Below are 24,777 nucleotides of genomic sequence, written 5' to 3'. Positions count from 1 at the left end.
CAGTAGAAGCCGTGGGTTGTAGGAGGATCTCGGCTGATCCGAAGAGCGCGTCTGGTTGCCTGGAAGCCAGAAGCAAAGCCCAGGCAGTCACTGGGTCGTTTGGCTTCATATTACAGCGCATATTTCCTGTTCTCTGCCTCCTGAGCTGCTGAGCCTCTGTGAACTTACTGACGCATCTCTGGCAGAGCCCAATTCCAAGTCACAGAATCATAGAATTGTAATAACAACAACAACAACAACAACAACAACAACAACAACAACAACAACCGGGCCTCAGGGTGGTTAACAGCAAATATAAAAACAATTGGATGAAATACAGCTTAAAAAACAAGATTAAAATACAACATTAAAACATTAAAATGCAGCCTCATTTCAGTGGAAACTCAATCAAAAACTTTTTAGGGGATAAAAAGTCAAGTCTTCACCAAGGCTAACTATCCAGACTGGTCCTACGTGGGCCAGAAAAAAGCCAGGGAAGTCCCCAAATAGGAGTTCCGTCACAGAAGGAAAAAGGAAAAAAGAAAGAGGGTATCAAGTTGATTCCAAGTCAAAGGCCAGGCGGAACAACTCTGTCTTACTGGCCTGCGGAAAGAAATCAGATCCTGAGTTGGAGTTGGAAGGGACCCTGAGGGTCATCTAGCCCAACCCGCTTCAATCTAGGAATAAATGCAAGTCCACTGGTTTTCTCCCTTAAAGGTGGGACAATCACCAGAACTTAAGGAAAGCCTACTGGATCAGGCAAAACATCCGTCACATCCAGCATCCTCTTCTCCCAGTGGCCAACCAGACACCGGTGAGAAACCCACAAGCGAGACCCGAGTGCGAGAGCAGCTCTATCCTCCTGCAGTTTCCAGCAATTGGCGTTCAGAAGCAGAGCAGAGTAGCTGCCCACAGCCCTCTCCTCCTCCCTGAATCTGTCTAATCCTCTTTCAAAGCCATCCGAGCTGGTGGCAGGGAGTTCCACAGCCTAACTACGCGCAAAAGTCCTTTCTTTTCTCCATCCTTCAGCTTCATCCCAGGCCTACAACCTTTTGAAGAGGTGCTTGCTGACGCCAGCTCTCCCCCAGTGTGGGGCAACAGGAAGAACTCCCCTTTGCTGGCAAACCCCAGCCCTCAGAGGGAGGTTCACCGGCTGGTTGGAGGGTGGGAAGCTGGTGATGCCTTGATTCCTTCCCTCTCCGGTTCCTTCCTGGATGGGAGGCCAGGTGCCCGGGAGACGAGGCTCCTGCCCAGCCCGCAATCTCCTTTGCTGACCCGTTGCCCGGTCAGTAACAAGGGAGACGCCCGCAGCCCCCACAGCTTGCTTTCTCTAAGGCCCTAAGGAAGTCAGAGCATTCCACCAGGTCGGAGCCATCACTGAGAAGGTCCACCAGGTCCAGGGCCTTCTCAGTGATGGCTCCGACCTGGTGGAATGCTCTGTCCCAGGAGACCAGGGCCCTGCAGGATTTAACCTCCATCCGTCGTGCCTGCAAGACAGAGCTATTCCGCCTGGCCTTTAATTTGAATTCAGCCTGATCTTTCATTTCCCTTCTCTTCCCTCCCCCTCCCCTTTTATGAAGATCACCTGCTCTGAGCCCCCACAGCTAATTCTCCCCTGGCCTCCTCGCTGGCCCAAGTAGGACCAATTCAGCCAGCTAGCCCTGGGGATTATCTAATGCTTAATTTTTGAATTTTGAATTTTATTGCTCTTCATGTTTTTACACTGTATTTTATGCTGCTTTTATAATTAAGTGTTTTAAGTTTGTTGTTAGCCGCCCTGAGCCCGGTTTTTAAACTGGGAAGGACAGGGTATAAATAAATTATTATTATTATTATTATTATTATTATTATTATTATTATTATTATTTCTCCCACTAAAGCCTAGGGTCGGCGGCTCAGGACCTGGTGGAATGCTCTGTCCCAGGAGACCAGGGCCCTGCAGGATTTAACCTCCTTCCGTCGTGCCTGCAAGACAGAGCTATTCCGCCTGGCCTTTAATTTGAATTCAGCCTGATCTTTTATTTCCCTTCACTTCCCTCCCCTCTCCTTTTATGAAGATTACCCGCTCTGAGACCCCACAGCTAATTCTCCCTTGGCCTCCTCGCTGGCCCAAATAGGACCAATTCAGCCAGCTAGCTGAATTATATTATTATTATTTCTCCCACTAAAGCCTAGGGTCAGCGGCTCAGGACGGAGGCAGAGCTGCCAGGCCTGGGCTGAGTGAGGTGGGCAAGAACCTCGCTAGGGCTCTGCTGGATCCGTCCGAAGGGCCCCCTCCTCACCTGGCCCAGCAAGCTGTTCTCACAACGGCCGAATACCCCTGGGAACCCCAGAGTCGAGATAGACTGCCGCTGGCTCTGGAGGCTCCATAGGCGCATGAGAAGCGCCTGGTGCATTAGGACAGTGGCTTATTTAGGGCAGCATCCTGTTCTCACAGGTGTCAGCTCAATGCCCCCGTGGGAAAATGGCTGGCAGGATCCTGCGGTTTCCTGCAAGTGGTATTCAGAAGGGTAGCTGCCTCCAGCCAGAAAAGCTATTGTGGCAAATGGCCACGATTCACCCTCTCCTTTCCCTTGAGCTTGTCTAATCCTCTTTCAGACCAATGGATGTTCTGCGCCTGTGGCCCTACTCTCTGTCGCCCTGACGCAAGCCGGCTCCTTTGGGTGTCGGCTTCCTGTTTCCTGTTCCCCGCTTTTGTTGTCAAACTCTCTCGCACCCCCCTTGAGGTGCCTAAGCCACGTGACATTAAGGCAACAGCGAGGCTGGTACAAAACGAGAATTACCGTATTTTTTGCTCTGTAAGACTCACTTTTTCCCTCCTAAAAAGTAAGGGGAAATGTGTGTGCGTCTTATGGAGCGAATGCAGGCTGCGCAGCTATCCCAGAAGCCAGAACAGCAAGAGGGATTGCTGCTTTCACTGCACAGCGATCCCTCTTGCTGTTCTGGCATCTGAAATTCAGAATATTTTTTTTCTTGTTTTCCTCCTCCAAAAACTAGGTGCGCCTTGTGGTCTGGAGCGAAAAATACGGTAATTGCTCTGTGGTGAAGCGGTGAAATCCATCGGTGGCCTTCGGAGAAGGCTTTTCCTCCCTGGAAAGGAAAGATAAAAAAAGGAAAAGGTTTCTTTCTTTTCTTAAAAGGCTCCTCCATCTAGTGCTGTGCAGAATTTCTTTTCCTGCGCCAGATGGAGCGGTTTAAAAGACACAACACAAAAGGAAAAGGGGTTGGGAGGGAGGAGGAAAAACACAAACTTGGGCACTAATTCTCAGTTGCAGAGTTCTTGAAAGGGAAAGCTGGAATGGAAAGATTTCAAAGGGAGGAGAGTCGCTGGTCGGTCAGCTGAGCTGATGGAGACCCCGCAGTCCCCTCTCACAAGCAGTTTCTACGAATATTAATCCATTTCATGGTTTTTGAAATATTAATCCATTTCATGAATTTTGTACACGTGTTTGGAGGACTGCATTGCAAAATTTGGAGGAGAGGGAATTTCGAAGGACGGCTGCAGTTCAGTTTGCATGTTCATACCTTTCAGGAAGTGCAAATAGGTTGGCTTCGTGTTCAAATCCTGGCTTAGGCAAATTCCACCCCCCCCACCCCGCTAAGATCCTTGCCAAGAATTTGCATTGCGTGTTCCTTTTCCAGGCTGCCTCCCTTGGCCTTTTGCCCAACATCCAGATCAACTACCCTTTGTTCGTTGCAGGGGTGGGATGCAGAGATATGCAAAGCAGTCCGTGCGAGGGAACCGGCTTCCTCTTCTGGAGAAACCGCAAGCTTCTGAGCCCCACAGAGCTCCTCAGCAACCAGGATAGAAAGCCAAAGGGACACCTTTTGAGTCCTTGGGCCAAAAGTCTTTTCTAGGGAGGAGAGAGACTATTCCCACCACAACCTCCACTTTGCCTCCCTTGCTAATTCCGCCTTTAATTCCAAATCTCTCAGGGCGGTTCATAATAATAACAATATAATAATAATTTATTATTTATACCCTGCCCCTCTGGCTGAGTTTCCCCAGCCACTCTGGGCAGCTCCCAATCGAGTGTTAAAAACAATACAGCATTAAATACTTAAAACTTCCCTAAACAGGGCTGCCTTCAGATGTCTTTTAAAGATAAGATAGCTGCTTATTTCCTTCACGTCTGAAGGGAGGGTGTTCCACAGGGCGGGCGCCACCACCGAGAAGGCCCTCTGCCTGGTTCCCTGTAACCTCACTTCTCGCAATGAGGGAACCGCCAGAAGGCCCTCGGCGCTGGACCTCAGTGTCCGGGCTGAACGATGGGGGTGGAGACGCTCCTTCAGGTGTTCAGGACTGTATACAGGTTCATCTACCATTATACCTGGCATGCAAAAGGAGCTGTTACATGCAAATGGCTGGATTTGCCTAATGCAACATCAGCCGAGAAGCAGAGCCAGGAAGAGATGGAAAGGAATAACCGACCCCACCACTGCAAACAGGCTGTGGCGTGTGATTGACAGAGCGTCGCCTGCCCTTCTTCCAGAGTGGTTCAGGTGGTAGAGCATGAGACTTTGCATCTCAGGGTCAGGGGTTTGAGCCGCACGTTGGGCAAAGGATTCCTGGATTGCAAGGGGTTGGACCAGATCATCCTTGGACCCGGGTCCCTTCCAACCCTACAGTTCCGTGATTCATGGGGCACCTGAGTTATCAGATGTGACAAGTGAGCCTGGATTTCCCAGCTCACCTGTTGGTCCAGCTGGGACCGCTTCCTCTCTTGCCAGTATCAAAGGTTCAAGCACTAGTGGTGTCCGTCTGAAAATGCCCTCTTTGCATCATGAGCCTAAGAAGAGTCTGCAGGATCAGGCCAACGGCCCATCTACTCTGTCCATGGAGGCACAGGTCAATTCTGTGTCCAGGGCAGCTGTTTACCAGCTCCATCTGGTACGCAGGCTGAGACCCTACCTGCCCGCAGACTGTCTCACCAGAGTGGTACATGCTCTAGTTAGCTCTCGCTTGGACTACTGCAATGCGCTCTATGTGGGGCTACCTTTGAAGGTGATCCGGAAACTACAACTAATCCACAATGTGGCAGCTAGACTGGTGACTGGGGGCGGCCGCCAAGACCATATAACACCAGTCTTGAAAGACCTACACCGGCTCCCAGTATGTTTCCGAGCACAATTCAAAGTGTTGGTGCTGACCTTTAAAGCCCTAAACGGCCTTGGTCCAGTATATCTGAAGGAGCGTCTCCTCCCCCATCGTTCTGCCCGGACACTGAGGTCCAGCTCTAAGGGCCTTCTGGAGGTCACTCAATGTGAGAAGTGAGGTCACAGGGGACCAGGCAGAGGGCCTTCTCGGTAGTGGCACCCGCCCTGTGCAATGCCCTCCCACCAGAGGTCAAAGAGAACAACAACTACCTGACTTTTAGAAGACACCTGAAGGCAGCCCTGTTCAGGGAAGCTTTTAATGTGTGACATTTTATGTGTTTTTAATCCTTGTTGGAAGCCGCCCAGAGTGGCAGACATCCTTAGCCTTAATCTCTTCGGTAAATACAATGAATTTTCTGTTAAGGTGACCCAGGTTGGTTGCCATCACTGCCTCCCCTCCTGTTCTTGGGGAGTGAGCCCCATGGGTTCCATGGACTCTTCTCTGCTTTCTGTGTGCCATGTGTGATTTTACTACAGTGGTGCCCCGCAGGACGAATGCCTCGCAAGACGGAAAACCCGCTAGACGAAAGGGTTTTCCGTTTTGGAGGTGCTTCGCAAAACGAATTTCCTATGGGCTTGCTTCGCAAGACGAAAATGTCTTGCGAGTTCCTGCGGGGTTTTTCCCCTCCCCCCCCTTTCCCCCAAGCCGCTAAGCCGCTTATCAGCTGATCCGCTAAGCCGCTAATAGCGCTAATCCGCTAAGCCGCTAATGGGCTTGCTTCGCAAGACGAAAAAACCGCAAGGCGAAGAGACTCGCGGAACGTATTCTTTTCGTCTTGCGAGGCACCACTGTATCGCGTTGCTTCTCTTCCTCGCCTTTTCTTGAAACTGACACGTTTTAAAAGTGCTGCAACCTTTCCTCACAGGGGGAATTGCTCCACTCCCTCGATCGTTTTTGCTTGCTCCAACAAAACGTTTCCTCACCAGAATTGCAACTCGAGAAACTCTTCTGCCCTTGCTTTGCAGCAGCAGGCTGAGCCCAGAGTTCAGCGTTCGAAACTCCCATTGTTCTAGGCGCATTTTGCAACAAGGCAGTTCATTAGCTTGGGCAGTTTCTGAGCTCTGGGTAAAATACAGCACCTAAGATTTCAGAGTAAAACTGCAGAGTGGAAAGAAAAGAGGACCTTTTTCCTCCTCCCCACTTCCAGCTACTCTCTGAAGACTGGAGAAGAGACCCTCTTAAGAATATTCGGGGGTTAAGCAGGGGAAATGAACATAATATTTTAGCTGCAGTTCATTCATTTTCAGCTTTGTATTCTTGCTATAAAAAGCGTACCTAGACATTTCATTGTTGCACCCATAACCTAGGTTGAAGGTTTCATTTAGCTCTGTTACTTCCGCGTGGTTGCGGAGCGCAACCTGAAAGTATTCACCACAAAGCATATTTAATCCGAGGTATGACTATATTTTGGGACACGGGTGGTGCTGAGGGTTAAACTACAGAGCCTAGGACTTGCCGATCAGAAGGTCGGCAGTTCGAATCCCCGCGACGGGGTGAGCTCCCGTTGCTCAGTCCCTGCTCCTGCCAACCTAGCAGTTCAAAAACACGTCAAAGTGCAAGTAGATAAATAGGTACCGCTCCAGCGTGAAGGTAAACGGCGTTTCCGTGTGCTGCTCTGGTTCTCCAGAAGCGGCTTAGTCATGCTGGCCACATGACACGGAAGCTGTACGCCGGCTCCCTCGGACAATAAAGCGAGATGAGCGCCGCAACCCCAGAGTCGTTCGCGACTGGACCTAATGGTCAGGGGTCCCTTTACCTTTACCTTATGACTGTATTTTAAGTTTTTTGTATTAATCCAGCAAATTGAATGCTTCTGTGAGCATTGCGGCAGCCTTTGGCTATGTGCAATGAAACTCACTGACTGACACTGGAAACCCACTGTGTCTCCAGGTTGGCTGCCCCATCTCTGAGCATCCCGGTTGCAGCTGGCCAAGGTGTGCGGAGACCCTTGCAAAACAGGCAGTGGGTGAGGCCCGGCTCTGGGGAGGGGGCTCCCAGAAACTGCTCCCCCCTGCCTGCCAAACCCCAGGGCGCTTGCCTTCTGCAATCTCCCTCCAGAGGAGGGGCCGCTGGGGGGATGGGAAGGACGCTGAGAATAGACACGAGAGGGGTGAAAAATGCAACACCCCGCTCCAAAAAAAAAAGGGAGTCTGGTTCTGCCGCCGCAGAGGCCTCTTCCAGAAACGGCAGAGGAACTGGGGCCCTGCTTCCCGTTTCAGAACTTCAGCTTCCGGTGGGCAAACGTCACCTTAACCCTCTAGATCAGCAGTTCCCTAACTTTTGGGGGCCAGCCCCTCGGTGCCATAAACTCACCCCCCCCCCCGAATAGCGGTTTGCATGACCCACTAATGAAGGCAAGCGCGCAACCATATTCAAAACAGTCACAATGAATCGCACACGTATTCAAAATACAATTTAAGCTGTTTGGTTTGATGTATAAAATGTATATAGATCACTTGGTTGCAGAAAACCTTGACGCGGTTTATCGAAAGAACAAAATGGTGAGATTGTCATATATGTTGTTGTTGTTTAGTCGTGTCCGCTTCTTTGTGACCCCCTGGACCAGAGCATGCCAGGCACTCCTGTCTTCCACTGCCTCCCGCAGTTTGGTCAAACTCATGCTGGTAGCTTCAAGAACACTGTCCCACCATCTCGTCCTCTGTCGCCCCCTTCTCCTTGTGCCCTCCATCTTTCCCAACATCAGGGTCTTCTCCAGGGAGTCTTCTCTTCTCATGAGGTGGCCAAAGTCTTGGAGCCTCAGCTTCAGGATCTGTCCTTCCAGTGAGCACTCAGGGCTGATTTCCTTCAGAATGGAGAGGTTTGATCTTCTTGCAGTCCATGGGACTCTCAAGCGTCTCCTCCAGCACCATAATTCAAAAGCATCTATTCTTCGGCGATCAGCCTTCTTTATGGTCCAGCTCTCACTTCCATACATCACTACTGGGAAAACCATGGCTTTATCTATACGGACCTTTGTTGGCAAGGAGATCTCTCTGCTTTTTAGGATGCTGTCTAGGTTTGCCATTGCCTTTCTCCCAAGGACCAGGCGTCTTTTAATTTCGTGACTGCTGTCACCATCTGCAGTGATCATTTGTCATATATAAATTTTTATTAGTTTTTTAACATCATTTTCAACAGTAATTAAACATACTTTTACATCTTATTCGATTTTTTTGACTTCCATCAGTCCTGTCTGAAAATTTTCCGATCTAATCTCTTAGTATGCATTTCTTGTTTTCCCTACTGCATTTCAAACTCATAACCAATATCTCTACCTTTTTCTACTTTGTAATGCTTCGTATATTTCTCCTTACAAAACTTCTTGTAGTCCTACTAGCGTGATTTGTTGATTACAGTTGCTCTTCGAATAGTTCGGTGAGATTGTTAGCTGTTAGAACTATGAAGACTGTGAGAAAAAAAGTTTGTTGTTGTTTAGTCATTTAGTCATGTCCGACTCTTCGTGACCCCCTGGACCAGAGCACGCCAGGCACCTCTGTCCTCCACTGCCTCCCGCAGTTTGGTCAAACTCATGCTGGTAACCTCGAAAACACTATCCAACCATCTCGTCCTCTGTCGTCCCCTTCTCCTTGTGCCCTCCATCTTTCCCAACATCAGGGTCTTCTCCAGGGAGTCTTCTCTTCTCATGAGGTGGCCAAAGTACTGGAGTCTCAGCTTCACAATCTGTCCTTCCAGTGAGCACTCAGGGTTGATTTCCTTCAGTATGGAGAGGTTTGATCTTCTTGCAGTCCATGGGACTCTCAAGAGTCTCCTCCAGCACCATAATTCAAAAGCAGAAAAAAAAGTTAAGAACCAGCAATAAATTAAAAATGCATCGGAATGCTAAACATCCGGGTGGGCTTGTCTAAGGGAAATGGTTTTTAGCAGGCGCCGAAAAGTGACAGAGCCAGCCAGGTGTCATGAGGCAGGGAGTTCCAGAGGCGAGGTTCCACCACACTGAAAGACTGAGCTCTTACAAATGGGAAACACATTTGAACCAGTGATAGAATTCTAATATTTTCACCTCCAGTGCCCTCCCAGGTTGGGAGGATTTGGGGGAGGGGGGGTTGGACAGGAAGTTGGCTATAAAAAGTTCTTTTCTGCTCCCTTGGAATTTTGGGACCTACAATTCCTAATAGAAAAGCCTCTGGCGCTACAAATCTCTGGTCGCGAGAGCACAGGTCTTGCTCCAAAGGATTTTTTTGCGTTGAATTATTTATACCCCGCCCATCTGGCTGAGTTTTCCCCAGCCACTCTGGGCGGCTCCCAATCAAGTGTTAAAAACCGTACAGCATTAAATATTAAAAACTTCCCTGAACAGGGCTGCCTTCAGATGTCTTTTAAAGAGAAGATAGCTGCTTATTTCCTTCACATCTGAAGGGAGGGCGTTCCACAGGGCGGGCGCCGCTACCGAGAAGGCCCTCTGCCTGGTTCCCTGTAACCTCACTTCTTGCAGTGAGGGAACCGCCAGAAGGCCCTCATAGCTGGACCTCAGGGCTGAACAACGGGGGTGGAGACGCTCCTTCAGGTATACTGGGCTGAGGCCATTTAGGGCTTTCAAGGTCAGCACCAACACTTTGAATCGTGCTCGGAAACGTACTGGGAGCCAATGCAGATCTCTCAGAACTGGTGTTATGTGGTCTTGGCGGCCGCTCCCAGTCACCAGTCTAGCTGCCGCATTCTGGATTAATTGCAGTTTCCGGGTCACCTTCAAAGGTAGCCCCATGTAGAGCGCATTGCAGTAGTCCAAGCGGGAGATAACCGGAGCATGCACCACTCTGGCAAGACAGTCCGTGGGCAGGGAGGGTCTCAGCCTACGTACCAGATGGAGCTGATAAACAGCTGCCCTGGACACAGAATTGACCTGCGCCTCCATGGACAGCTGTGAGTCCAAAATGACTCCCAGGCTGCACACCTGGTCCTTTAGGGGCACAGTTACCCTATTCAGGACCAGGGAATCCTCCACACCTGCCCGCCTCCTGTCCCCCCAAAACAGTACTTCTGTCTTGTCAGGATTCAACCTCAATTTGTTAGCCGCCATCCATCCTCCAACCGCCTCCAGGCACTCACACAGGACCTTCACTGCCCTCACTGGTTCCGATTTGAAAGAGAGGTAGAGCTGGGTATCATCTGCATGTTGATGGACACCCAGCCCAAACCCCCTGATGATCTCTCCCAGCAGCTGCATGTAAATGTTGAAAAGCATGGGGGAGAGGACAGAACCCTGAGGCACCCCACAAGTGAGAGCCCAGGGGTCTGAACACTCATCCCCCCCCCCACTTTCTGAACACGGACCAGGAGGAAGGAGGGAACACAAAGGCGCCCTTAGCATTCATTATGTTTGGGGCTTTTGAGGAAATTCCATGCTAGAGATCATTAGGAAAGGGATTTAAAATAAAACGGGCCGAATCATGAAGACATTCTTCAAATCTTGTGGTGCGCCTGGGATAACTGTCCAGTTCTGGTTGCCTCACCTCGGAATGGAGCTGGAAAAAGTTCAGAAAGGGGCAAGCAGAACGATCAAGAGGGTAACTCCTCTATGAAGAAAGATTGCAGCATTTGGGGATGCTTGGTTTAATAATAATAATAAATTTTTATTTATACCCTGCCCTTCCCGGTTCAGAAAACCAGACTCAGGGCGGCTAACAACAAATTTAAAACACTTAATGGATGCAACAAAAAACACAGTATAAAACGTGAATAACAATAAATTCAGAATTCAAAAATAAATTTAGGGTGGGAAATCCATCCAATAAACATTAGATGATCAGCAGGGCTAGCTGGCTAAGGAGGAGACCAGGGGAGAATTAGCTGTGGGATCCCAGAGCGGAGAATCTTCCTAAAAAGTTTAGTTTAGAGAAAAGAGACTGCATGATAAAAGCGTTAAGCACGGCAAGCAGAAAAAAAGGGGGGGGGGAGCCTGTGCCCTTTTCTCATAACATTAGAACTCCAGTGAACCTCAATATGGAAGTTAAAAAAGGAAGTCCTTCGTGCAGCGCATAGTTAGCCTATGGAACTCCCTGCCACAGTAATGACCACCTAGATAGCTTTAAAAGAGAATTAGGCCAATGCGCGGAGGAAAAAGTCTCTTGTGCGAGGCTCATGGACCTGCCTGGCCCTTGCGCTGACCTCGTCCGCTTTGATCAGGCTTTCCTAAGCAGGTGGGTGGTGCTCGCTGTGAATCAATAGGGGAGAGCTTTGATTTCCTGCCTCTGACAGCAACATGTCTTGGGTCGTGTCTCTGCCTAGCTGGCTTCCTGTTTAGATTTCTGCAAGCGGCGGCGTTTCCCTTCTCTTGACATCAAAGGCTTTTCCTAGACGGGGATCCTGAACTGGGGTGCTGTGGAAGGGACCCCAGCTTTGGAACGGAGACGAACGTTAAATCAGTTGGAGTTCTTGTTATTAAATATACCAATATAAGTTTCAGTAGTGGGAGTGGTCCCTACTCGCAAATCAATAGTGATGCCTTTAAGAAGATCTCATCTACCCCTTTAAGCGCATATAAAAGGTAGTGTAATAGGCTCACTTCCAAATTGAAAACGCACAGAAAAGCTCAAGGTACACGTTGATCTGCTCACACTTGGGTGAGGAATCATATGATTATAGGCTGCCTTAGAGTTTTTAATTTGATTCAACACACGTAATTATTATTATTATTATTTTCAGTTGTTATATCTGAGAAACGTAGAAAATAACAGGGATGAACCACCAACCTGGACGACTTTAAAAGTAGATTAGAGAAACTCATGGAGGAGGAGAGGGTTTATCAAAAAGGTCCGTATAGTTAAAGGTATGGTTTTCTCAGTAGTGAGAGCTGGACCATCAAGAAGGCTGATCGCTGAAGAATTGATGCTTTTGAGTTCTGGTGCTGGAGGAGACTCTTGAGAGTCCCATGGACTGCAAGAAGATCAAACACATCCATTCTGAAGGAAATCAGCCCTGAGTGCTCACTGGAAGGACAGATCCGGAAGCTGAGGCTCCAAGACTTTGGCCACCTCATGAGAAGAGAAGACTCCCTGGAGAAGACCCTGATGTTGGGAAAGATGGAGGGCAGAAGGAGAAGGGGGCGACAGAGGACGAGATGGTTGGACAGTGTTCTCGAAGCAACCAGCATGAGTTTGACCAAACAGTGGGAAGCAGTGGAAGACAGGAGTGCCTGGCGTGCTCTGGTCCATGGGGTCACGAAGAAGCGGACACAACTAAACAACAACAACTAGCCACAATGGCTCTGCTCTGCCATCCACAGTGATGCTTCTGACTGCTAGTTGCTGAAAACCCCAGGATGGGGAGAGGGGTCTTGGGTTCGAATCTTGATTGCAGGCTTCCCATAGGCTTCTAGCTGCCTCCTGTGAGGACAGGATGCTGGGCTGGACTGATCCAGCAGCCTAGTCTTGTGCTTCGCTGGGTGGTCTCCAGCTCTGGGGAGACAGGGGACGTCAAAGCGTCAAAACTCCTGCCAGCTTTTCCTTACCTGAAGAGCAAAGCCCGAGGGGGCAGCTCCTGTGGGTCGTCCCCCTCCCCACAGCCACCCCACAGCCCAGAAACAAGGACCTGCTTTTCCGCCTTGCCAAGAAACCTTTTAGGCAACTGCCTCTCAGCTCCCCCCACTTTGCGGATTTAAGATTAATGGCAGTCGGAGCCGGACGCAGCCGAGGCCAGAGCTGGGCTAAATATACCAAAAGCTGCTGGGTGTATTTATGGATCAGGCCTCTTCCTCTCCACCCAGCCCCACAGACTCTGCTAGACGAGAGAGCGGCTTTCCTGGCTGTCTTCAGCTGGGGGGGGGGGCCTTTTGAGGCTTCTTGTATAGCAATGATGGCCAAACATGGCCTTCCAGCTGTTTTAGGACTACAGCTTCCATCATCCTTAGCCAACAGGACCAGTGGTCAGGGATGATAATAATAATATAATAATAAATGTTATTTATACCTCCCCAGCCAAGACCGGGCTCAGGGTGGCTAACACCAGGTATAAAAGCAACTGATTAAAATACAAGTTAAAAAACAAGATTAAAATGCAGCCTCCTTTCAGTAGAAACTCAAATCACAAATTTTTGGGGGGATGAAAACGTCAAATCTTCACCAAGGCCAACTATCCAGACTGGTCCTACGTGGGCCAGAAAAAAGCCAGGGAAGTCCCCAAGTAGGAGTTCCGTCACAGAAAGAGAAAGGAAAAAGGAAGTGATGGGAATTGTAGTCCCAAAACAGCTGGAGGGCCAAGTTTGGCCATCGCTGCTCTATAGGGACAGCAATTGGGGTGTTTGGGAGAGGCTTAGTGCACTTATCTCCCATTGCCCCCCTAAGATATTTACTGAAATCCAAGGAGCCCCCCCCCCAGGAAGGCTTATGTAGGGCCTGCAATTCTTCCAACAGTCCATCATGCATTGGGAATCTCGAGGCTGGACTACTGTAAGGCGGTCTTTGTGGGGCTGCCCTTGGGGGCAGTTCGGAAGCCCCTGCTGGTGCAGAATGCTGCAGCCAGATTGCTGACGGGGCTTCTAGTCGAGAACATGGGGGCCCATTGTTGAAACAGCCACACTTACTGCCAGTCCAGGTTCAAGGTGTTAATAATAATAGTAATAGTAATAGTAATAGTAATAGTAATAATAATAATAATAATAATAATAATAATAATAATTTATACCCTGCCCATCTGGCACCACTCTGGGCGGCTTCCAACACAATATTAAAATACAATACTCTATTAATAAACATTAAAAGCTTCCCTGAACAGGGCTGCCTTCAGATGTCTTCTAAAAGTCTGGTAGTTGTTTTTCTCTTTGACATCTGCTAGGAGGGCGTTCCACGGGGCGGGCACCACTACCAAGAAGGCCCTCTGCCTGGTTCCCCGTAACGTTACTTCTGGCAGTGAGGGAACCAAAATAAGCCAGTGTGGAACTAAGAGCAGGGAGAGAGGAGACAATTCTACTGTTTGTGTGAAGCCCAGGAGCTGAAATCAAAAGCCCAATTGTAGCAGAGAATATTAGCAGAAGAGGTGGACTTATTCACTCATTCATTCACTTGATTATTTACCAGGGAGGTGGGGGAGAGGGAAGAGAGAAAACATTGCACACCATCCATTGGGTTCTTAGACGGAAGGTGGGTTGGTTGTTGGCATCCGTCCGACTCAAGAGACAATGGAGTGCGCCTCCGGGGGTGAAGGCAAACCGCAGGAGAATCACAGTGCCTGCTGTGGCTGCAGAGATCGGTAACTCATAACGGCTGCCCACCGTGTTGCTTTTGCTGCGTTGGCAGCAACAAAGTGACATATCTGGGGTGCAAGCCTGAGCAGTGGGTCTGGAGGTCCTGGGCTGCCCAGAAGACAAGACCCGCCCCCCCCCCCCATGAAGGAAAGCAGAGCAAGGCGTTTGGCACCGGAAGGCGGCGTACAAGGCGCCATCCAACTGCCTTAGGGACTCCGTTCCAGATTGGTGTGGAGTTCACCCCCGAACCTTTTCTTCTCCCAGAGATATCCCACAAGGCAGTGGAGGTTTAGGGCCAGAATTTCCCTTCTCCTAGATGTGCTCCCTTCCCGGGTGGCTGAGCCCTGTCTGCTCCTCAAAGCCGGGGCATAAATGCAAATACAGTGGATGCTTGGGTTGCGAACGCGATCCGTGCGGGATGCACGTTCACAACCCACAGCGTCCGCAACCTGCAGCAGCACGTCTGCGCACGCGCAGGTTGCAATTCGGTGCTTCTGCGCATGCACACAGCGCAATTTAGCGCTTCTGCGCATGCGCGACCGCCGAAACCTGGAAGTAACCAGTTGTGGTACTTCCGGGTTTTGCCGGTCCACAACCCCAAAAAAACGCAACGTGAAGTGTCTGTAACCCGAGGAATGACTGTAATAGAGCACACATTATTTAACTTCACACGAGTTCAGCGCCCCAAGGCCTCCTTGCTTGCGCTCCTCATGTAAAGCACAGACTTGGGGGTCTTCCACACGTTCTAGAAACAGGTCCAACAGTTTCTGAGCATGTTTCTTTTTGCCCCAGCCCTTTCCCTGCGAAACTCCGCTCTTTACTGCTGAATCGGAATAAACAGCAATTCGAGTTTTCTGCCCAGACCTTAGTCACTGCCTGTGATCTCGCTAGAGACTCGTGATCTTGCATTTGGTTCTGAATCATTTCCTGCTTTCAGCTCCCAGCCCCTCTCTGCCTCTTGCCCTCCAATCGTTGGCCGACCCTTATCTCTGACCCTCAGAGCAAGGGAGGGAGGGAGGCGGCTGGGGTGGAGATTAGCTCTGCTGCCTGCCTTGGCGCTTGGCAGGGCTGGGGAAGGCAGCCTGGGATGGGCAAGGGGGAAAGAGGCCCACTGGTCAGACCCCAAAGCGGAGCCTCCAGACGCAGTAAGAGCAAGAGAGCAGCCCTGCAGGATCAGGCCAGTGCCCTGTCTCTTCCACCATCCTGTTCTCCCAGCGGACAGCCATATGCCCCAGTGGGAAACTCGCAAGCAGGATTTGAGCGCTGGAGCGACTCCCCCTAGCAAGTGGGATTCAGAAGCTTGGCTGAAATGAATTATTTCATTTTACATTTATATTTGATCCTAAGAGCCAACTTCCTTCCTTCCTTCCTTCCTTCTGGCTTTTTATATCACATCTAAATTTTTCGCATTGTCTTCATCCATTTTGTATATTATTGTTCTTCTTTCGTATTTGTCCATAGAGTGTCTATAGCCAAATAAATCCTCCTGTATATACAATTCTTATTGTCTATTCATTTACAACTACCACTGATTAGATTAATCACATTATGCATTTTACTTTTCATTATTTTCTTTATCCAGAAATTTTCTTTGTATTTCACATTATGAGGTTTATTTCAGTTCTGCTGGTTTCACTATTTCACCTTATCCTTCCTATGCATGACAGAAATTTTCCCCGTTCCTTTTGAAATGTTTCATCGCCATGTTGTCGAATTTCCCCCCGTTAATCTAGCTATTTCTGCATATTCCATATTCTGCATATTCCGTTACCTTCTGTCGCCATTCTTCTACTGTGGTAATTGCTGTTGAGTATGTAAATGAAGATCAATGAAGAATATTATGAACTGAAATGAATTATATGATGCCTTTCCTTGTATCAAAGCAAGTAACCCAGTCTCAGAGAGATGCGGATCTCGACAGACGGAGGGCATGAGATGCTTGCTTGCAGATCTGTGTGGAACAGCTACTGGTTGGGGGGGCTGTTGTGTTCACCCCTGAGAGAGCTTGGGGGGTTGCTTCCAGATGGGTGTCTGATGTAGGATCTTGCTGCTGGATCAGGCTAATGGCTCATCTGGTCCAGCATCCTGTTCTCACAGTGGCCAACCTGCAAGAGTCTCCCTTTCCTGCTGGGACAAACTCCCCTCCCCACTGGTCTCCCAGAATCAGAAGAGGCAGAAAAAGGGCGGAGGAGAAGTGAGCTTCATGCAAGCACAGTCTCCAATTGCTTGGACAAAGTTCTGGAGAGTAAGGGACTTAGATGGCTGTGGGAAGGCGGGGACTTTCAGTCTCGGCAACTGACTCACGGGGCAAGACCTACCGGGGATAAGCTGCTGCGCTCATAAAGCCTGATGCTTTGCCCAGTTTGTGCAGTTTGCATTCTTGCTAATAAAGAGTTGATGCAAACTTGCACAGTGTGATTTACTGCCGCCTCGTTCCCGACAATACTGAGCAAGGCGTGTAGATGATACCGAGCGAGGCGTGTAGACAACACCGAGCGAGGCGTGTAGACAATACCGAGTGAGGAGTGTAGCCAATACCGAGCGAGGCTTGTAGACAATACCAAGCAAGGCATGCAGACAATAATGAGTGAGGAGTGTAGACAATACCAAGCAAGGCATGTAGACAACACCGAGCGAGGCGTGTAGACAATACCGAGTGAGGAGTGTAGCCAATACCGAGCGAGGTGTGTAGACAATACTGAGCAAGGAGAGACCTCAGTCTAAGCAGCTTCTTCCTCTTGGGCTTCTTCTCCTTGCCCTGACTGTGTCTTCCTTCTGTCTCTCCCCCTGCAGATTTCTGAAGGCGAGAGGAGAGGAGGTGCCAGGGCAGCCGCGATGCAGAGCATCAAGTGTGTGGTGGTGGGGGACGGGGCGGTGGGCAAGACCTGCCTGCTCATCTGCTACACGACCAACGCCTTCCCCAAGGAGTACATCCCCACCGTCTTCGACAACTACAGCGCCCAGAGCGTGGTGGACGGCCGGACGATCAGCCTCAACCTGTGGGACACGGCCGGCCAGGAGGAGTACGACCGCCTGAGGACTCTCTCCTACCCGCAGACCAACGTCTTCATCATCTGCTTCTCCATCGCCAGCCCGCCCTCCTACGAGAACGTCAAGCACAAGTGGTACCCGGAGGTGTGCCACCATTGCCCCGACGTCCCCATCCTGTTGGTGGGCACCAAGAAGGATCTCCGCTCCAGCCCAGAGGCGGTGAAGAAGCTGAAGGAGCAGAACCAGGTGCCCGTCAGCACCCAGCAGGGCATCAGCCTCTCCAGGCAGATTCACGCCGTCAAGTACATGGAGTGCTCGGCCCTCAACCAGGAGGGCATCAAGGACGTCTTCACAGAGGCCGTCCGTGCCGTCCTCAACCCGGCCCCCGTCAAGGCCAAGAGACCCTGTGCACTCTTGTGAAGGGGGACGCTGCCCAGTGCTGACCCTGCCCGCTAGGGCTGCAAACGGGTGCCCTTGGGGGTGGCTGGCCGTTCAGGGCTGGGGGGTCTCCTTATCCCATTCCCCCTCCTGAATGAAGGATCCACACGCCTCCTCCTCTTTCTTCCCCAGATGTGACTTTTCCTTTCTCTCTTTGCCACCGTTCCTGCCCAGATTCCCCGATTCAAATTACTAGGAAGGAGATCTCTGTAAGGCGTGAGCCATTCGGCAGTGAAGCGGATAACCTGGGGAGGTGGGCTCGCCTTCCTTGGGGGCTTTTCGGCAGGGATTCTTGAGCTGCGGTTGCCGCATTGCAGGGGGCGGTCTAGCGGCCCTCGGGCGTCCCCTATGATTCTGTGGCTCAGCTCGTTTGGATTAGCCAGGGACCCAAGGCCACGGATGACGTTGCAGCGTCCAAGATGGAAAAACGGCCACGTTTGCACTAATGACCTGCACAGTTTGCCTGGGACGATGATAACGGTTCCTTGGTGGCTCAGGCCCCCAAACACCATCTCTGGTTGCTGGGACCTCATTTCCCCCTCTTCTTTTGGGGGGCTTCCAAGCCACCGCTCGGCTCAAGCTCGTGAGAACCTGATGGACCTCAGAAATGTATTGTCTGAAAGGGCAGCCCCCAGGAGACAATGGCAAGGCAGACGGACGCAGAGATCTGTGGGGTTCATCCAGCCCCCCCCCCAATCTGTCCTCTTGGGAGCCCACAGACACACAGAGAGCTGAGACTCGGCAGGGACGTTCTAAGCACTGAGATGACCCCCCACCCGCTGCGACTCCTCTGTGACAATTTGGAACCTGGCAGCTGTCAACAGAGAAGCTTCCTTTGCAGTGCTCCCTCCCTCTCCTCTGGGCTTTCGTGCCTACTTCTCAGGGCTTTTGGGGGGCGCTGATCTCCCCACCTCCATCTCCCCACCTGCCTATCTCCAAATCGAGCCCCAGCTGGCGGCTGCACCAATTGCACCTGAAGTACCTACTTGCCTTAAGGAACCTGCGGCGAAATGCAGGACACCTCCTGTTTACAGAGCCCGGCGCTTGGGGTTTTGTGCATGCGCCTGTTTTAATTTCCTAAGGGGCTTCCTGGAGCCCAGCCTTTGCAAACCTGGCGCCCTCCTGCGGCTTTGGACTACAACTCCCATCAGCCCCAGCCAGTCCATGAATTACTGCCATGCCCTCTGCGTGGGGCTTCCCCTGCGTGGGGCTGCTCCTGATCCAGGAGCTGCAGTCAGTGCAGAATGCTGCAGCACAATTGCTGACGGGAGTGAGTCCCTGCCAGCGTAGAAACCCTGGTGCTCAGAGATCTGCACCAGCTGCCAATCTGCTACTGGGCCAAGTTCAAGGTGTTACTATTAGAATATAAAGCCCTTAATAACTTGGCACCTGTTTACCTGCAAGATCGCATGACCACAACCTCTTTGATCGGCAGAACTGGCATGGTTACAGGTGCCGCAGCACACCTGTTCCGCATTGGTGAGAACTCAAATCTCTCAGTGTGGCAGCATCTACAGTTTGGAAGTCCCTGTCTCTAGACATCAGGCAGCTGCTTTTGCTGTTCTCTTCTCGGTGCCTGCTAGAGACATTTCTTCTGTTCAGACAATCCTGCCCAGATCTTTAGAAAGTCCACTTTGAGTTTTAAAATCTGTTTTTAGTCTTATTGCTCTTTTAACTTTTCAAAAGCTTTCAGATCGTTCCAGTGAGGGCCGGGCGATATGTGGTTTTCAACATCGCAATATATCACCAGCTAAACATCACGATATACTGATATATCACAATGTTTGAAATAAGGATAGGGCTATGGAGAGGCGCGCCGATCGGAAGGCCGGCAGTTCGAATCCCCGCGGCGGGATGAGCTCCTGTTGCTTAGTCCCTACTCCTGCCAACCTAGCAGTTCAAAAGCACACCAGTGCATGTAGATAAATAGGTACCGCTCCGGCGGGAAGGTAAACGGCGTTTCTGTGCGCTACTCTGGTTCGCCAGAAGCGGCTTTGTCATGCTGGCCACCACAACCCGGAAGCTGTCTGTGGGCAAATGCTAGCTCCCTTGGCTTATAGAGTGAGATGAGCGCCACAACCCCAGAGTCGTCTGCGACTGGACCTAACGGTCAGATCAAAAATCATGAAACTGATTATTACGATACAGACCTCAAACAGATTTTGGAAGTTATATCAATATATTGCCCAGCCCTTGTTGCAGTTAATTTTCCTGATGCATAATTTTATTATTTGGATTTTTTTTTTTTGTAAACTGTTTTGAGGTTCTTGGTTTTTTCCTCTCCCTTTTTTTTACAATCCAGCAATGCGTAAATTTTATGAAATAATAAAATCAATAAAAAAGGGTCCCCGGCAGCTGGAGGGGCACCAGGCTTGCAAAAGGCTTGCAGAGACTTCCCATTCATCTAGGCAGTTCCTCTCCCCAAGATGCATTGTTCACAGCCCCAGAGGCTCCGGTCAAACTGACTGTCTGTGGTGTGTCCCCCCCATCCCCCCCTGCACTTCCTTCTGAGAAACAGGAACTCCTGCCTTCCCGGCCTGCTAGAAATGGACTCTTTTGCCTTTCATAGTTCTGCAGTCAGTAGCCAGGGGCGCTGTGTGTGTGTGTGTGTGTACACTTAACAGTAAAAAGACAGACTAGGAAGAACGCTGTGATAACCAAACCTCTGCAGTTCCCCACCTGCTTGTTCCAGCTACGTGGCTCCGGCTGAGAAGCCCCCACTGGCTTGTGCATTGCCCACCCATTGCTCAGCTTCGCTGCACAGTCAGAGGACCTTAAACGGCACTCCATGAACCACCACCAATTGCAGCAGCAGTTGAGTTTTGTTGAGGTGTTCCGTGGCAGGTCTGCCAAACTGGGATTAAAAATCAAGCAGTGCATGGCCAGTCACTATAACAGGAAGGGGAAAAAATAATTAAGTGAGCCCTGGTGTATGTGTGTGTGGTGGGGACTAGAAACTTGCTGGAATGTTTTTGAACTGGAGAGTCTCAGGATCTAGTTTTCTGGCGCCACGGAGAGCCCAGCCACAGCCCCTCGTGCCTCCATTTTTGCTTTCCTAATTGCCTCCGGTGGAAAGAAGAACCTTTGGCGTCGTCACGCCTCTTTGCGCAACACGCCAGTGAAGCTTCCTGCCTCCTCTGAATCGGACTCGCAAGCTGCAGCCCGCCGGCAACGCGGGGAGGATGTTGGCATGACCTGACCCGAGAGGTCCTCCTCTCCTCGTCTCCCTTCAGCAAAGGGAGGAAGGAGCCTTCCCATTCCGGACCTTCTTTCCTCCTTTAAAATCACGTTGTGCAAAAGTACCCGGAGTGTTTTCTCTTGTCAGCCTCAGATAAATAAAGATGCAGCTCCAAAAAAACCCTCCCCACATCCTCTCTATTCTTGGACTTCTTTTAAAACCGTCCAGGTTGGTGCCCCTCACTGTAGGAAGGAATGAGGGACATAGTTTAACGATGTGCTGCAGGAGGAAGGCCTTTTTAAAGTCCAAATCCTCCCGTTTTGTGGGATGCCCAAGAGTTCTAGTGTTACGAGGGAGGAAAAGTTTGTCCGTCCACTTTCTCCAGGTCATGCAGGAAGTGGGGTGGTGGTGGGGTGTGTGTGGTTCCAGCTTGCCAAAGGCGAGAATTGAGTAGGGGGGATGCTCTCAGCCTCTGGAGACCCCACAGGCACCATGTGGCCCAGAGACTTGGCCTTCCAAGTCAAAAGTAGCCTGGCTGCAGGTGGACCTGGGCTTTGCGTCGGTGGGTGTGCAAGAGGAGAGGAGAGGCTTCTTAAGGGCTGTGGACTCTGCCAGGTCCGCGCAGAGCAGGAACTGCTGAGGGAGCTGAAGCGGGAGCTGAGGCTGCATTTTCAGTTCCCCTCGGCTAAAAATGCAACCGAGAGGGAGGCCCTGGCTGGCGCCAAATGGATCAGGCTGGGCCAGAGGCTGCAGCAATAACCCAGAGGTCACAGGAAGCCCTTGCCGCTCTGGGAGCACAGCTGGAGCCCTTCGCGCCTCTTCTAAGAAGTGGATCAGGCCAGTGACCCACCTAGTCCAGCATCTTAATCTTGCAGTAGAAGTTGAGCTATTGTGGCTAGCAGCTATTGATAGCTCTTTCCATGAATTTGTAGAATCCTCTTTTAAAGCCGTCCAAATCTGTCCTGGTTTTCTCAAGGTTCGGCTTCACTGGACGTCCGCAAGTTCTCTGGGTTGCCAGAATAGGAGCAGCTCCTTGGAAGCGACTGCCTTCAATGGAGCCAAGTGTCTGGGGGGGGGGTCCCCATCTCCCTGGCCGCCACCCTTCGCTCCTCCCTCCAGAGGCGCAGCTCCCATCTCCCAGAGACCTTCTGCACCCAAAGCAGGCCCTCTGCTCCTAAGGCAGCCTCACCCAGCTGGGTGCTGCCCACGACTACAACTCTCACCAACTCCAGCCAGCGAGGCCATATTAGTGCGCCACTCACATTTCACAAGGCTGCTGAAAGAGCTTGTCACGTCGGGGGTAAATCTCTAGGCAAAGCTTGTGGGAAACAGCATCCTGGCTCCTGCGCAGGCCAAAGAGGCAGTCTGGTCATCTGATGGCTACAGCTGGAGCCAGCCCTGCAGTGATGGCCTCCTGGCCAGCAACTTCCCACCCTGCGGGATGTTTCAACAGACCTCTAGGCCTGCTAACCAGGTGCCCTTCTGATGTTTCAGACCATCAGCTCAAGTATCATGTGGCTGCGTTGTCTGAGTTTGATGGAACTCAGATGGAAACCATGGGGTGGCCACACTTAGCAGGTTCTTTAGCTGGGATTCCTGCCTCAGAGGGGGTTGGGCTAGATGACCCTCGGGGTCCCTGCCAACTCTGCAAATCAGTGAGCCTGTGGCCACCCAGCCCTTGCCTTTTCCATGGTCTCCAACTGGATCAGCGGCTCCCAAACCTTTAAGAGTCATCCCCACCCCTCCCTATACTCCGAAATGCACTGGGCAGAACAGCAGTTTGAACGACCCACTGATGAATATAATTACTCAACATCGTTCAGAACAGTTAATACTGGATTGCGCATACATTCAAAATCAAATTAGAACTATTTGGTTGAATTAAAGAACAGAATGGTGGAGTTGGAAGGGAGCGCAAGGGTCATTCAGTCCAATGCAGGATGTAGTCTGATAGCCAGCGCCGCTCCCCCCCCGCTCCCCCTTTCCCTTAGTGCCTCTTAGGAAAATCTGTTGGTGGGTCAGTGGCCAAAGTGTTGGTGCTGACCTTTAAAGCCCTAAACGGCCTCAGTCCTGTATACCTGAAGGAGAATCTCCACCCCATCATCCAGCCTGGACACTGAGGTCCAGTGCTGAGGGCCTTCTGGCGGTTCCCTCACTGCGAGAAGCAAAGTTACAGGGAACCAGGCAGAGGGCCTTCTTGGTAGTGGCGCCTGCCCTGTGGAAAGGCCTCCCACCAGATATCAAGGAAATAAACAACTATCTTATCTTTAAAAGACATCTGAAGGCAGCCCTGTTTAGGGAAGTTTTTAATATTTAATGCAGTATTGTTGTTAACACTCGATTGGGAGCTGCCCAGAGTGGCTGGAGAAACTCGGCTAGATGGGCAGGGTATAAATAATTAAATATTATTATTATTATTATTATTATTGGCCATCGTCTTGGGCTGTTTGGCTTCCGACCTCCATGGGGAAGCTAATGCAGCCTTTGTCTGGCTTGCTCTGGGTCCTGCCAGCAACACAGCAGCCAGTCTTTTCTCCTCCTGCCACAGAAAGGCCATTGTTCCTCTTCCTGGCGTGGATTTCACTAACAAATTGCTGTCGGGAATGGTGAGGCCCCAAAGGAGAGGGGTGTGGGCTGGGCAGAGGGCTGACCCCAGGATCAGGAGCCAGCTGCACCTGCGCTCATAAGGACACAGCCAGAGAGCCCTGCTGGATGAAGCCACAGACCCGTCTGGTCCAGTGTCCTGTTCTCACAGTGGCCAACCTGGTGTCCTTAATGGGAAACCAGCAGGCAGGATCTGAGCACCACAGCCCACCCTCCTGCAGTTTCTGGTATTCAGAAGCAGAGTATCCTGGCTAGCAGCCTTTGATAGCCCTCTGAATTTGCCCTATCCTCCTTTAAAGCCATCTAGGCTGGTGGCCAGGGACGCGGGTGGCGCTGTGGATTAAACCACAGGGCCTAGGGCTTGCCGATCAGAAGGTCGGCGGTTCAAATCCCCGTGACAGGGTGAGCTCCCGTTGCTCGGTCCCAGCTCCTTCCAACCTAGCAGTTCGAAAGCACGTCAAGTGCAAGTAGATAAATAGGTACCACTCCAGCGGGAAAGTAAACGGTGTTTCCGTGCGCCGCTCTGGTTCACCAGAAGTGGCTTAGTCCTGCTGGCCACATGACCCGGAAGCTGTACGCCGGCTCCCTCGGCCAATAAAGCGAGGTGAGCGCAGCAATCCCAGAGTCGTCCGCAACTGGACCTAATGGTCAGGGGTCCCTTTACCTAGGCGCGTGGCCATCATTGTCTCCATAGTTTTAACTAGGTGCTGCATTGCTCTGTACTATCATGCAAAATGTTGCTTGAGGAACAGCCCCGACGGTCCCGTCCTTTCCACCCATTGCTGCTCGGCTGTTGACCTTCAGGTCTGGAATGTGGCTGGCCCAAGCCAAGAGCTCGAGGCTCTGCTGCTGGACACATCGCATAGAGAGGCATCCATTCCTCTCGCTTCCCTCCCCGCCCTCCTCTGAGGCTCCAGGACATTCCTGGGAAGGCATGACATCACTGGCTTGCTATTGAACCCGAGCTGATCTGTGGCCTTTGGGAGAGGCTGTCCAGAGGTGGATGGAGCCAGAAAACAAGTGCTTTCGTGGCTGCAGCAACAGGGCAGGGAGATGATGTCGTCTGGAATGCACAGGGCAAGTGGCGGCAGCTCAAATCTCTCATAGAACTGCAGGGCAGGAAGGGGATCTGTACGGTCATCTAGTCCAACCCCCTGCAATGCAGGAGTCATTAATTGCATCTACATCCCACCTAGTGCTCCAAGGAGCTCAAGGTGGCGTACACTGTTC

General features: G+C 51.0%; 1 protein-coding gene across 2 annotated transcripts in view; it reads left to right on the top strand.

Annotated features, from left to right (window-relative positions):
- The window catches only part of RHOG (ras homolog family member G), a 39,423-nt gene extending 19,171 nt beyond the window's left edge, over positions 1 to 20,252 (top strand). For both annotated transcript variants that reach the window (XM_083737436.1, XM_083737437.1), the window contains exon 2: positions 17,130 to 20,252. In XM_083737436.1, coding sequence (XP_083593562.1) covers positions 17,130 to 17,747 — 618 coding nt within the window. In that variant the 3' untranslated portion in view covers positions 17,748 to 20,252. The remainder of the gene's footprint in view (positions 1 to 17,129) is intronic.
- The last annotated feature ends 4,525 nt before the right edge of the window (positions 20,253 to 24,777 follow it).

The sequence above is a fragment of the Podarcis gaigeae genome, assembly GCF_964106915.1.
Source record: "Podarcis gaigeae genome assembly, chromosome: 4".
NCBI lineage: Eukaryota > Metazoa > Chordata > Lepidosauria > Squamata > Lacertidae > Podarcis > Podarcis gaigeae.
Note: the sequence above shows the minus strand (reverse complement) of the source record. Positions and strands in the feature narration are given on the sequence as shown.